A 12,582-nucleotide genomic window follows, 5' to 3' on the forward strand; every position below is an offset into this window, starting at 1 on the left:
AAATAACAAAGTGAAAATTTTACTGCTTTGACGATTTTGACAGTTCCTTGGACACGGCTGCCAGACCAACAATATTATTCTTCACTCAGTAGGTATGTGCGATATTTTATTTCAATCGGTCGAAATCGACATCTCTCGTTTAAATCGTGTACGAACTAAAATTTAAACGGGTTGAGAGTTTATCTATTAGTTCATTGGGTACCTATTTCGGGTCGTTTTACCTAATTTTACCGTTGCGATTTACCTAATACAAAAATATGTACTTTGTATACACCCTTGAATGATTCTACCTGTAAATAGGTCTGATTTAGGTAAAACCACAGAGAACAGACATCCAAGCGAAAGGTCCCCACTTGGATAAAATTTATGTCAAATTAGTACTCAAAATGCCTTGGCACTCAAAATGCCCTTAAAGCGCACAAACTCAAATTTTGGATAAAAAATTCAATCAATTTTAGCTACTTGCTACTGATAATTGAATTATTCTCTGTCATAAACAACGCACTTTTAAGTTCCTACTATCTATTTTTTGGTTGAAAAACTACTCAAAATCTAAGTTTGTATATGGTAAGTGTATTTTGAGTAGTTTTAACCTAGTTTCAGCTAAATCCAATCCAACCAATTTACGGTTAAGCTTATTCAAGAGTGTGCGATTTCACAAAGCTTTCAGGTAGTTTTAACCTGAGAGAGATTCGCGGATAGGAAAAAACCGTATACGTCAAATGCAGCCAGTTCGAACTGTTAAATACAGCCAGTTGTTATTATTGGTCAGAAATGGAAAAGTATTGGTAACTCATATTTTCGGCTGGTAGTTCTTTAGGAAAACACAAATAAGAAATTAAATTGGTCTTATTTTTTTCGTTGTAAATTAGCTGCTAACTAAAAAAATGTTTGATAATATTTTACGCTAAGCATACTTTCGAATTTCCCACAAAAGTACTCATAACGTGTCATTTTACATGCAATAAACTATGCGCTTCCGATTTATCGCATGTTGCACACAGCATTTTTGCAAAAACTGATGTCCCACAGACCAACTGGCACCAAAAAATGTCACTGCAAGACACGCACTTTTCACGTCCAATGTAAAGTTCACGCACGCGCTTGAACAGTCAGCCCGAAAATGAACACAAATATAATAAGAAGAATAAGAACTGTCAAAGAATGAGAAAAAGAAAACCGTCTTCGCGACTCTCTCAGGTTTTAAGCAATTTTATCGGATCGGATGTTGTAGCTTATTGAATCGAATATTCATTTTGCAACTACGAAGCTAAAAGAGTTTTCTACTGTCCTCCATTAAGCACGTGAAAAGGTGAATTATATTTACCGAATGAATTTCTGTTAAATGGGCGGCCCCGGTTCTTATCGTATTGTGACGATTATGACGGAAAAGTGAAATTTTGTAAATTATTCCTACTGTGTTTCTGACTTAAGCGGGGTACGCTGCTGAAAAGAAAACAGCTCAAGAAAAAATCTTGCTATTTACCGAAGAAATTTTGACAACTCCAATGCAAGCAACCACCTGTCATTTTTTCTTGTGGTAATAATTGCGCCGGATATTATTCCGTACGGAAAAGTGACGTTTTAATTCACCTGCATGTAAAACTGCGCCATCTGAACGTGAAATAATATTTCTTATGAAGTGCGTACTGCTCAAGAAATCGTAAACGAAATCGATTTCTTGAGCATTTCTTGTCCTATCTTTTTACCCATTACTTTTCAGCAGCGTACCCCGCTTTACTGCGAATATACGTTGTGTTCGCGGGATCGTGTTAGTTCGAAAGGTTTCGAAAAATATCGCCATTGTATCGAAAATATCTTTAATTTTGATCACTGCAAAAACGTACTCAAAACACAGACAAATAGACATACACACTTAACTTACTTACTGATTCAGCCGAGAGCCGGGGCGGCTCTTGCCGTATCAAGAATTCCTCTCCATTGTACTCGGTCCTGGGCTACTCGTCGCCAATTTGTTGCGCGTCTCGACACACGCAAGTCGGCTTATACCTCGTCGAGCCATCGTGCACGTTGAGCCCTTCTATCCAGCTTTCCACGAGCGATAATGGCGGATATTGAGCACAAGTGGGCACAATCTTTTGACATTCATTGGAGGAGCGTCGAGTTCGCCCTGACGGAGTTACTATGGATACATTCATGATTGTTTGTTGTTCGAGTGTAAAAATGTAAACATTGTTTAATTTTGCAGATCAGCTGAAATGGAACATAATTAAACGAATTCAAACTTTTATAGTGGTTTGCGGCCATAATTTGCTGAAAGCACTGGCTCAGAATACTTTTTCACAATCGTGCGAATTAAACATTCGTAACATTACACATTAACGCAAACATCAACTTCATGTTGGTCGAGCCGTTGTCAAGTTTGCTCTCGAACAGCGTCTCGACTTGATAAGAAACTTTCCGTTGCGTATTTGGACATTCGCCCTGAAATTTGCGAAAACTGCAAAGCTACAATCCATAAAACTTGTTGTCCGTTCAATTATGTTCCTCTTTAGCTGATCTGCAAAAATGAACAATGTTTACATTTTTACATTCGAACAACAAACAATCATGAATGTATCCATAGTAACTCCGTCAGGGCGAACTTGACGCTTCTCCAATGAATGTCAAAAGATTGCGCCCACTTGTGCTCAATATCCGCCATTATCGCTCGTGGAAAGCTGGATTACTGGTGCCGATGGGGCTCTTGAAGAGAACGGATTTCACTACACAGTCATCCGGCATCCTTGCGACGTGGCCGGCCAACCGTAGTCTCCCAACTTTCGTTAGGTGTACGATGGGAAGCTATCCAAGCAGTGCCTGTAGCTCGTGATTCATACGCCTCCGCCACTCTCCGCTTTCCGTCTGTACTCCGCTAAAAATAGTCCGCAACACCTTTCGTTCAAAAACGGCAAGTGCACGTATGTTTTTCGTAAGTAAAGTTACTGTCTCAAGTCCGTAGAGGACTACCGGTCTTATTAGCGTTTTGTACATCGTCAGCTTTGTGCGGCGGCGTATGCTCCTAGATTGAAACGTCTTGCGGAGGGAAAAGTAGGCTCGATTTCCAGCTTGAATGCATCGTTGGATCTCCTTACTCGTATTATTGTCGGCGGTGACCAGAGATCCCAAATATACAAACTCATCGACCACTTCCAGTTCATCGCCGTCCATAGTCACTGTTCGTAGGAGGCAAACGTTACTTTCTCGGGAGGCTCTTCCTACCATATATTTGGTTTTCGACGCATTAATTTGTAACCCTATCTTCCTAGCCTCCGTTTTTAGTCTGGCGTAGATTGCCTCCGCCGTCCACGGTTTCTAGTAATGATGTCGAGGTCGTCTGCAAAGGCTAGAAGTTGGCTACTCTTGCTGAAGATCGTTCCTCTCGTTTCGATGCCCGCTCGCTGGATCACACCTTCAATAGCGATATTAAATAACATATAGGACAGTCCATCCCCTTGCTGTAACCCGCTGCGCGTCAGTGCGCGATTCGAAAGAACTTGAGAGTGTCCATGAAACGCGCACGTAACACATCACTCGTTCCAGAGTATCTTTGATCAGCCGCGACAGTTTGTCCGGAAAACCGTACTCGTGCATTATCTGCCATAGCTGTTCCCGTTCAACGGTATCGTATGCTGCTCTGAAATCCACGAAAATATGATGCGTGGGGACGTTGTACTCTCGACATTTCTGAAGGATTTGTCGGAGAGTAAAAATTTGATCCGTAGTAGCACGGGCCCCCATAAAGCCCGTCTGATATTGCCCTACGAAATTTCTTGCTATTGGGGATAGACAACGCAACAAAATCTAGGAGAGCACCTTGTAGGCGGCGTTGACCAGCGTAATGCCGCGGTAGTTACAGCAGTCTAGCCGGTCGCCCCTTTTGTAGATGGGACAGACTACGCCTTCTATCCACTCCTCCGGTAGTTTCTCTTCTTCCTAAATCCTTGAAATCAGCCAGTGAAGTGCCGTTACTAGCGGTTCTTGGTCATTTTTGAAGAGTTCTGCTGGGAATCGGTCCTTTCCGGCGGCTCTATTATTCTTCAGCAGACCGATTTTTCGTCGGATCTCTTCGAGATCGGGAGCCGGTACGCTGTTGTAGTTTGTAGGTACTCCGAGGTTATCTTCCATTGCGTCTCCTGCTGCTATATCGCCGTTGAGGTGCTCATCGAAGAACTGCTTCCACCTGCCGACCACCTCGCGCTCGTTTGTGATTAGATCCCCTCCCTCGTCTCTACACATGTCAGGTTTTGGTGTGTGGGCCTTGCGAGTTTGGTTCACCTTCTCGTAAAACTTGCGGGTATCATTAGCCCGGAATAGTTGTTCAAGCTCCTCACGATCTCTGTTCTCCTTCTGGTGCTTTTTCCTTCTCAGGATCGTGGTCAACTCATTCCTCGCTCGTCGATACTTGTCCAAATTCTCTCTCGTGGATATGCTCAGATAGTTTTTCCCAGCTCTTTTTTTCCTCTCTATCGCTTCTTGGCATTCCCCGTCAAACCAATCATTTCGTGCACTCGAGGTTTCCACACCTAGCACCGCGGTTGCGGCCTCGTTGACGGCCGAGCTTATCCTACTCTTTCCGTTTTCGAGGGTCGAAGCATCTAGCTCCACAGAAGAAGGCAGAGCTTCATCCAGCACGCACGCGTAGTTTTCGGCAGTTCGCGGGTTGTCTAGTTGCCGAATGTTTAGTCGAGGAGGGCAACTTTGTCGCCAGGTATAAACCGTCGATAGTTTTGAGCGCACATGTATTGCTACTAGGTAGTGGTCCGAGTCAATATCCGTAGGGAGCGTACGTTAGTGATGTTCGAGAAAAATCGGCCCTCGATGAGAATATGGTCGATTTGGTTCGAGGTTCGTTGGTCAGGTGATCTCCAAGTGGCCTTGTGGATATCTTTGTGGGAAAAGAAGGTGCTTTTGATCACCAAGTCTCCGGAAGCCGCAAAGCCGATGCATCGCTGGCCGTTATCGTTCGTGTCGGTGTGCAGTCTATGGGGCCCGATCACGGTCTACACATTGCTTCCATGCCAATTTGGGCGTTCATATCCCCGATGACGATCTTGATGTCCCGTGGTGAACAGCTGTCGTACGTTGCCTCCAGCTGCGCATAGAACCCTTCCTTCTCGTCGTCGGGTCTACCTTCGTGTGGACAATGCACCCCAGGTAACCAATAAGCATTAATATAAGCAGTAAATCAATCGTTTATTAGCATCCCTGGCGTTTTATACTGCAGGTTGCTGTTTATCAGCCTTTTGACTGCATAACTGTTGTAAATTGGCATCCATAATTCTATATAAATTCTTGTCGGTAACTAGCTGCAAATAAGCATTGTCAGCACTATACGAGGGCTAGCAGTAAAGTAGTCGCATATTTTGCCAAAATAGCATTTAAGTAGCATTTAAGGCAACTTAAATGCTTATTGGCTTGCTTTTAATTGCATTGCAAATGCTTATTGGTTACCTGGGACGTCTATGATGGTATAGTTGAAGAAACGGCCTTTTATCCTCAACACGCACATCCTCTCGTTGATCGCTTTCAAGTCCATTACGCGATCCTGCATTTTACCCAACACTATTAGGAAACCGGTTCCCAGCTCGTTGGTCGCTCCACCGCCGTGGAAAAATTGGGCTTTGCCGCCACGGATCCTCCACACCTTCTAGCCCTTGCGACAGATCTCCTGCAGTGCCACGATGCCAAACTTTCGGGGTTCTAGCTGATCGAGCAGCACCCTGTCGCCACCAACGAAATTTAGCGATCTGCAGTTCCAGGTACCAAGTCTCCATTCCATGTCCTTATTTCGTCGCCTTGGTCCATGCCGAATGTTCCGAGAAGATATTTCTTAACTCTTGTTGTAAGTTTTTTTGGGTTTAGATAGGTACCCAAGTAACCATAAGCATTAATCAGCATTAAGCAACCGTATATTGGAAATAATTCTGCATCCCAAGTGCCAAACTTTTGTATATTAGCAATCTTAATGCTTATAAAACGTATATTAACATTGTTGATGCATAGAAGCATTAACGTAAATCAGCATTAAAGAAAGCAATATATGCGCATATAACGTAACAATATAATGCATTTAGTCAATTGCATTAAAACGAGCCGTAAGTGTTGATGAACGGCTTGTACTTGACTTCTTATTTTGCTAGTCTGCGGCCACTATTTGTGCCCTCTTCCATCTGACGTTTGCCGTCTTTTTCTACCCTATTGGTAATGCAGAACAAGTAGGTATGATATGAGAGGGAATATCACCAAGATTTAAATATGACTAATTTCACCTCAATCAATCACATCCGCTATGGTTTAGATAGCAAACGTGCAAGGAAACGAATGAGGTTGCATGACTAACTCCCGGTTCGAGCCCTGTCTAGGTGGTAAGATTATTCAGCATTTCCAAAAATGGTTCTGTTTATCCTGCTCCCCTTGAGATGCAGCAAAAAAAAAATCGCTTGCTTTTTTAGTTTTTTAAATCCCGACCGAATCTATTTTTATTTACCATAACAAGCAAACGATATGCCATCGATACTTTTTGGATACGTCGATAATGTAGACAAAATGACGTTTCGTTTAAGCCTCAAACAAACATTGATAATGCTTATTGGATGCTTGTGGCGTAGCATTTTAACAACCCGCTATTTCGCCTTTTTAGCATTATGTGAGTTCTATAGAAGTATATAAAGAAAAATATGCTTTTAATCATAGTTCTGTATGCTTATACAGTGTTGTCCAAGGACTAGTGTTTAGTGCTTACTGGTTACTTGGGTAGCCGTACTATACCCTTTTTTGTCAAAACCTCTTATTTTCTTTTGCTTATATCTCCGGAAATATTGGGTTTAGAAAGACACTAGGGTAAGAGCACCAGTTTTGGCCATAGTTTGTCAAACTTTTAAGGGTATCGATCACGTTTTATAAAAAACGAATAAACTAAATATGTTTAATCTCTTCAACAGGTAATTTCAGTCTTAATCTTCATAATGTATAAGTTTATTTGATGAAAATATGCTTTTTTGTTTTAATTTTTGTCGATTGAAAAACCTCTGCTGGGTTCCTATTTTGGCCATAATGTTCTTCTATTCGCCACTCTGTGTTCCTATTTTGGCCACCCTGCTGAAAAATATTGCAACACAAGTTAAACTACCACGTAAACTAACTGAATTAGTTATCTTTTTAATATGAAATTGCAAGGATTAGCATTGCTTCCGGGATTTTAACCTTTTTTCGTCACACCTTTTCTTGTGCAAGAGTGCAAAAATTGCTGTTCTAGAAAAAAAAGTTTTAATAAAAATCATTTTTTCCTTATGTTTAAGTTTATTTGAGATTATTTCTAATCCTTTAAGCAGTTTTCAGTTATAAATCCGTTTTTGCAGCAATATAATCAATTATGGGAAATCTTTTGGATAATTTTCATAGCCGATTCAACACTTCTACTTTATTTTTTGCTTGCTACGGGTGCAATCAGTGTAACAAATTTATCCGATTTAAAAAGCAAAGCAAAGCCCAGGTGCTACATTCCGCTACCGAAACTTGACCTACTGTTTTTATACGACAGACTTCGCAGCCAGCTGTTAAAGTGCAGGACAATTGCAGGACCAGTTGCTGCGATCCTGTTAACTCTAACAGCCTCTCCCAGCATTATACCTCGAGGCAAACTGGGAGGCATGACGGAGTTATGTTAAACAAAAGTGTTTTTCATAAACCACAACTGCAAAAAATTGACATTCAACTTTCAGCTTTACATAGGACAATTTGGTGAGATATCGTAATATACTGATGCGTTACCTTCAAACGTTTGAAAAGTGTGTAACAGCCTTTTGATATCTGAATTTCAAACATAGTTATCTTTAAATATTGTGATCGTGATGAATAATAATCACTAGGTACCGTAAGGAAAAAAATAATTGGCCTTTCTAAACATACTTTTGTTCGAGCCACTTAATCTCAATTACAGAAATCGTCGCTTATAGCGAAACTAATCAAAGAAATTTATGCTGTTCTAGAAATAGATTATATTTCAACATTATTTTAAGTCTGATACAGTACTTTCTTATGTAATCGAGGAACATTAGAACCTATCGAGATATGAAAGCAAAACTTGAACTTCCCTTTGAGAAAACCATATGTATTATTTAATTTATTCCAGTATTTACATGGCTTTTCAAATTATAAGTGGTCATCCAACCCCGTTTTCTTTGACCAAGTCCCCATGTAGAGTGTAGAGAGAAAACCTTGAGCGACTTTTTTTTCTGAAACACTATCCTGAGAGTATAATCAAAACAATTATCAAATTAATTATGATTCCTTCGTAGTTTATCTACGTGGAAGCTTCCATGATAGCTTCGCTAACTCGGGCGCTGGCTGAAGTCACAGTTTCGGGAGTTCAAATTGATAGTTGTTGATGACGGACCATGAGAGACGAGAACCATTTCCTGTCCAACGTAAATAAAAGTTACCAAAAAAGTTGTGAATATTTTGAACAATATGTAAAATAATGAAAAATTATATTTTATGCAGTATCACGATTGTTTTTGGTAAGAAAATCCTTCACATTGAATAACTACGTATGATGCTGCACTATAAAATCGCTACGTAGTATTTCAATAAGCCAGGAAACAATTTTTTCCTCCTCCTTGGACAGTATCGTTCCAGTACTCTGTGTTGTGGTTTTCTGCCTCTTGCCACACGTACGGTATCAAATTCTAGACCTTAGATACCTTATTTTTTACGAGTCGCGTATTCTGAAGATACTTTGATTGTACACCTGACAGGCAATGTTTTTCGATGAAGCCATAATTTTGTGTACAATCTTCAACAAAGAATATCAAATAGTCAAAAAATTTATTGATAAATTAATCAATTAAGTAACTCACTGTCTTCCAGCGATAAAAAAGAGAAAAATTTTGGAATTCCACGACCATAATATCAGAACTAAATATCAGTAGATTTTACATATGGCGAAAACGGGCATATGAAATATGAAATTGCTTTGACGTATGGCCAAAAGCGGCATAGCGAAAGTTTTTGATCTCCTATGGCTAAACATCTTTTTTTTATATAAAAAAACTTCTTCACGTTTATCATATGATCGATATGGTTTGAGAAATAATCCATTACACCATATGGAAAAACCCAACGAAAAATAAATAATTTTAGATAATAAATGTTATGTACTGAAAGTTCCTCTCATACTATGCTGTCAATAGGTTATGTGGGAAATTAAGGGAGGCCTGTTTTATTTTTGCAATATTCCTAGAATAATAATTTTCTAGTATTAGTTTTCATATAAGTTATATGAAAAAATATCAAAAATTTGATTTAGTTTCATCTAAAGTTGTATTATTAGCCATATATTTCATCAATTAACACGTAAATACAAGTATGGCCAAAACAGGTGCTATGGCTAAAACCGGTGCTTCTGCCCTATTTTCACATTTTTAAAGGAAATTACCCAAGGAATTCGAAAAAAATATTATTTTCAAGCACCAGTGCCGCTAAATACTTTTAAACTCAATTTGAAAACTAAATTTTCATTGTTCTTTCAATGAAGACAACTTGATCTCAAAAATTCCAACTTTCTGACCCAAAACGAACAATCTGGCAAAATTTGGTTCAAATCCGTGAAGATCGATTACACGTTTGAATTTTTTCTCGGTCACTTGGCAGCTCTGGTTTCTATCTTCAAGCGCTTCAAGAAAATTATCTGACATCACTGTCAGACGTAACAAACAACGCAAAATGTTGATTTTACCCCGAAAAAACAGTAAACAAACGCTAATGTGAATTATTCTGAATTGTGAATCAATCAAAACAACAAACGAGGACGAGGAAAGTTTCGTATTGTTTTCGGCAAAACCCACAAAGTTGTATCGAATTTTATCCGGCGCAGTATAAATAAAACGGCTTCAAAATTGATCCCTCAACAATGGTGTCCACTCGGGGCCATAAGTATAAGTTTATGGATGGTGAGAAAGTGCTATGTTACGAGCCGGACCCCACCAAGGCAAAAGTGCTGTACGATTCAAAGGTAGGTTTCGGCCATGATAGGAACCTTACGGGAGACAAATTTTACCGTCCTTTTTTCACTTGTAACACATAGGTGCTAGATGTTTCCGAGGGAAAAGACAAACGAGGCCGGCGCGTAATTGAGTATCTGATTCATTTCCAAGGATGGAACTCGTCTTGGGATCGAAAGGTTAGCGAAGATTTTCTTCTCAAAGATACCGAAGAAAACCGGCAGCTGCAGAAAGATTTGGCAGAAAAATCGCAGCTTTATCAGTGAGTTATTTTGATTCGTTTACCTACGAACAGTAGAAAAAAATCAGTATGAACTCTTACAGAGGTACTTATTTGTATCGTAAAGAACGAAAGAAGCAGAGGGATAAGAGTTTAACAGCACGCATCGAAAGTTTGACAACCAGCACTCAAAAGATACCCAATCTGGCTTCCTCGGAAGAGGGCAGTTCCTGCAGCAATGGTTTCGGACGAGAAGAGACAGACTTTACCGCTACTATAGATGGTTTGTTAATCGGAATTAAGTTTATGTTTTCTTTAAATAAAGAATGTTTTTTTTTCGTAGCAAATTTAGACCCGGATACAGAATATTACAGCAGTTCGGTGGAGAGCACTCATGAAGAGGAAAAAGTTTACGTTGAAGTTGGTGACCGATTGAAACGGCTGCTCGAATTTGACTATCGAATGATTGCCCAGAACAATCTCATCGAAGTTCCTGCTCAGCTTCCAATCGTAACTATTCTGGAGAACTTTGTCCGACATTACACAATCCGGCAATTGTTCGAAATTGGCCAAGGACAGACGAAGCTACGCCGGCGGAACAGTTCTTTCATAAAAGGCGACCAAAAAACTAAGGACTATGAAACCATTCGTACAAATATTGAGCTTTGCAAGGAAGTCGCTGATGGCTTGCGGCTGTATTTTGATTTCACCCTGAAGGATTACTTACTTTATCCGCAAGAGCGGCAGCAAGCCGAGCTAGTTCTGTCTCCTGAATATCTCGCGAACTTCACATATGTTGCATCGCCAACGTTTTCGCTAGACTTACTAACCACGCGGCTGGAATCACCAGCGGTCGACCCTGCATTGGATCACGCCGAGGCAACGATGTCCGCCGCCAGTCTGACTGCAGCTCAGGAGGAAAAAAAGCGTCGTCGATTGCGTTCGCACAAGAATGAGGAAAACGAGTTTGTTCTCGACCTGAGCTCGATTAAGCCGGAAACACTGACACCGGGAGCACCCCAGGCATTAGCGTATTCCCTGCTGAAGGCATCCTTTCGCTCGAGTATTACTATTTCATTCCAAACCAAAGAGATTTTGGATGATGCTTTCGGGTGGAAAATTCTGCCATCGAACGCTCCGGCCGAACCGTCGATGATCTACGGTGCCACTCATTTGGCACGACTAATCATCAAACTACCGGAATTTCTTTCCGCTACGGCAATGGCGGACGAAAAGTTGAAACTGTTGCTGAAGTTTCTCGATTGTTTCTCCGAATTCATCGAGGAGCACGACGAATGGTTTGGCCGGGAGTTGTATAACGATAAGGCTGGTTTGGTGGATTTGGTCAAACTGGAAGAGGGAATGCAATTGGCAATAGGTTCGAGCGATCTGAGCTGCATCCAGATCAAGGAGGAAGATCTAGAACTGCATGATGTCGGAATAATGTCCGGACCGTTGCTGTCCGATGTGAAGGTGGAAGCGACTTCGTTGATTCCTTGAATGAATGGTTGGACGTTTGGTGTGAAAAGCACTTCGCCGTGATCTTTGAAGATTGTAGAGCTACGTAAAGCGGTTCTTTTCCCATAAACGATGCGTCTTTTTTGAAAGCCCTATGGACCAGACTTCTTGATATCAAGAATAATAAAAAGTATTTGATCTTAACGACTATTTTTTTTACTTGTTTCGAGAATATTAACAAACTTTAAAGTAATAAATTCAGTTGCGGCGGTGATGATTGCTGTACCACCAACAGGTTTTGGTTTAAATTGTAAGCAGTGAATTGCCCGGCCCGCCCACTATTATCACAGTAGCAATAGTGGCAGTAGCTGAGCGGAATGGAGATTAGGACGGCAATGGGTACAGGACCAAGTCCCCCCCGGCTGGCGCTAAAAGATGAGCACGCGAATGCTAGGCCGCTGCAGCAACATCAACAACAAGGAATCCCCACGAGACATGGAAGGACCACAGCACACAGCAAAGGGAATGAAATCAGAGATCTTCACTTCCGATGGTCGCCAGGACAGGTTCTCATCAACAGTCCGGATATCGTTGACTAAGCTACGTCGCAATCAGCCTCTGACGCACCAAGTTTCGCAAGCGTGCAGCAATGCAGAATGCGTAAGCGCCAAATGTTTAGCAGATCTGCAAAGGCACCGCAGGCCATCGCTCGGCACATAGTATGCCAATCGCATAAGACATGTTCTTTGACGATTTGAAGAAACACACATTGAGTATAGTATATAACTGTAAGTAAGATTGCATATTCCATATTCAATTAATTATTTTATCTCGTTACAGCAAACCAAAAGCTCTCTACTCTATTATTTCACTTTCTATCTCCAACTATCGTCTATGTAA

The 12,582-nt window shown here is 40.8% G+C and overlaps 1 protein-coding gene across 1 annotated transcript; it reads left to right on the top strand.

The window, feature by feature from the left end:
• Positions 1 to 9,870: 9,870 nt before the first annotated feature.
• Positions 9,871 to 11,839, top strand: LOC128742856 (male-specific lethal 3 homolog). The gene is made up of 4 exons (XM_053839340.1): positions 9,871 to 10,015; positions 10,088 to 10,266; positions 10,329 to 10,507; positions 10,568 to 11,839. Exons 1-4 carry the CDS (start codon positions 9,914 to 9,916, stop codon positions 11,722 to 11,724), a joined length of 1,617 nt encoding a protein of 538 aa, XP_053695315.1. The 5' UTR covers positions 9,871 to 9,913; the 3' UTR covers positions 11,725 to 11,839.
• Positions 11,840 to 12,582: the final 743 nt, after the last annotated feature.

This window comes from Sabethes cyaneus, chromosome 3, assembly GCF_943734655.1.
Source record: "Sabethes cyaneus chromosome 3, idSabCyanKW18_F2, whole genome shotgun sequence".
Taxonomy (NCBI): Eukaryota; Metazoa; Arthropoda; class Insecta; order Diptera; family Culicidae; genus Sabethes; species Sabethes cyaneus.

Coding starts and splice junctions, on each gene's coding strand:
- LOC128742856 (XM_053839340.1), top strand. CDS start 9,914: ATGGTGTCCACTCGGGGCCATAAGTATAAGTTTATGGATGGTGAGAAA. Junction 10,267..10,328: donor GAAAAATCGCAGCTTTATCA/GTGAGTTATTTT, acceptor GAACTCTTACAG/AGGTACTTATTTGTATCGTA. Junction 10,508..10,567: donor CTTTACCGCTACTATAGATG/GTTTGTTAATCG, acceptor TTTTTTTCGTAG/CAAATTTAGACCCGGATACA.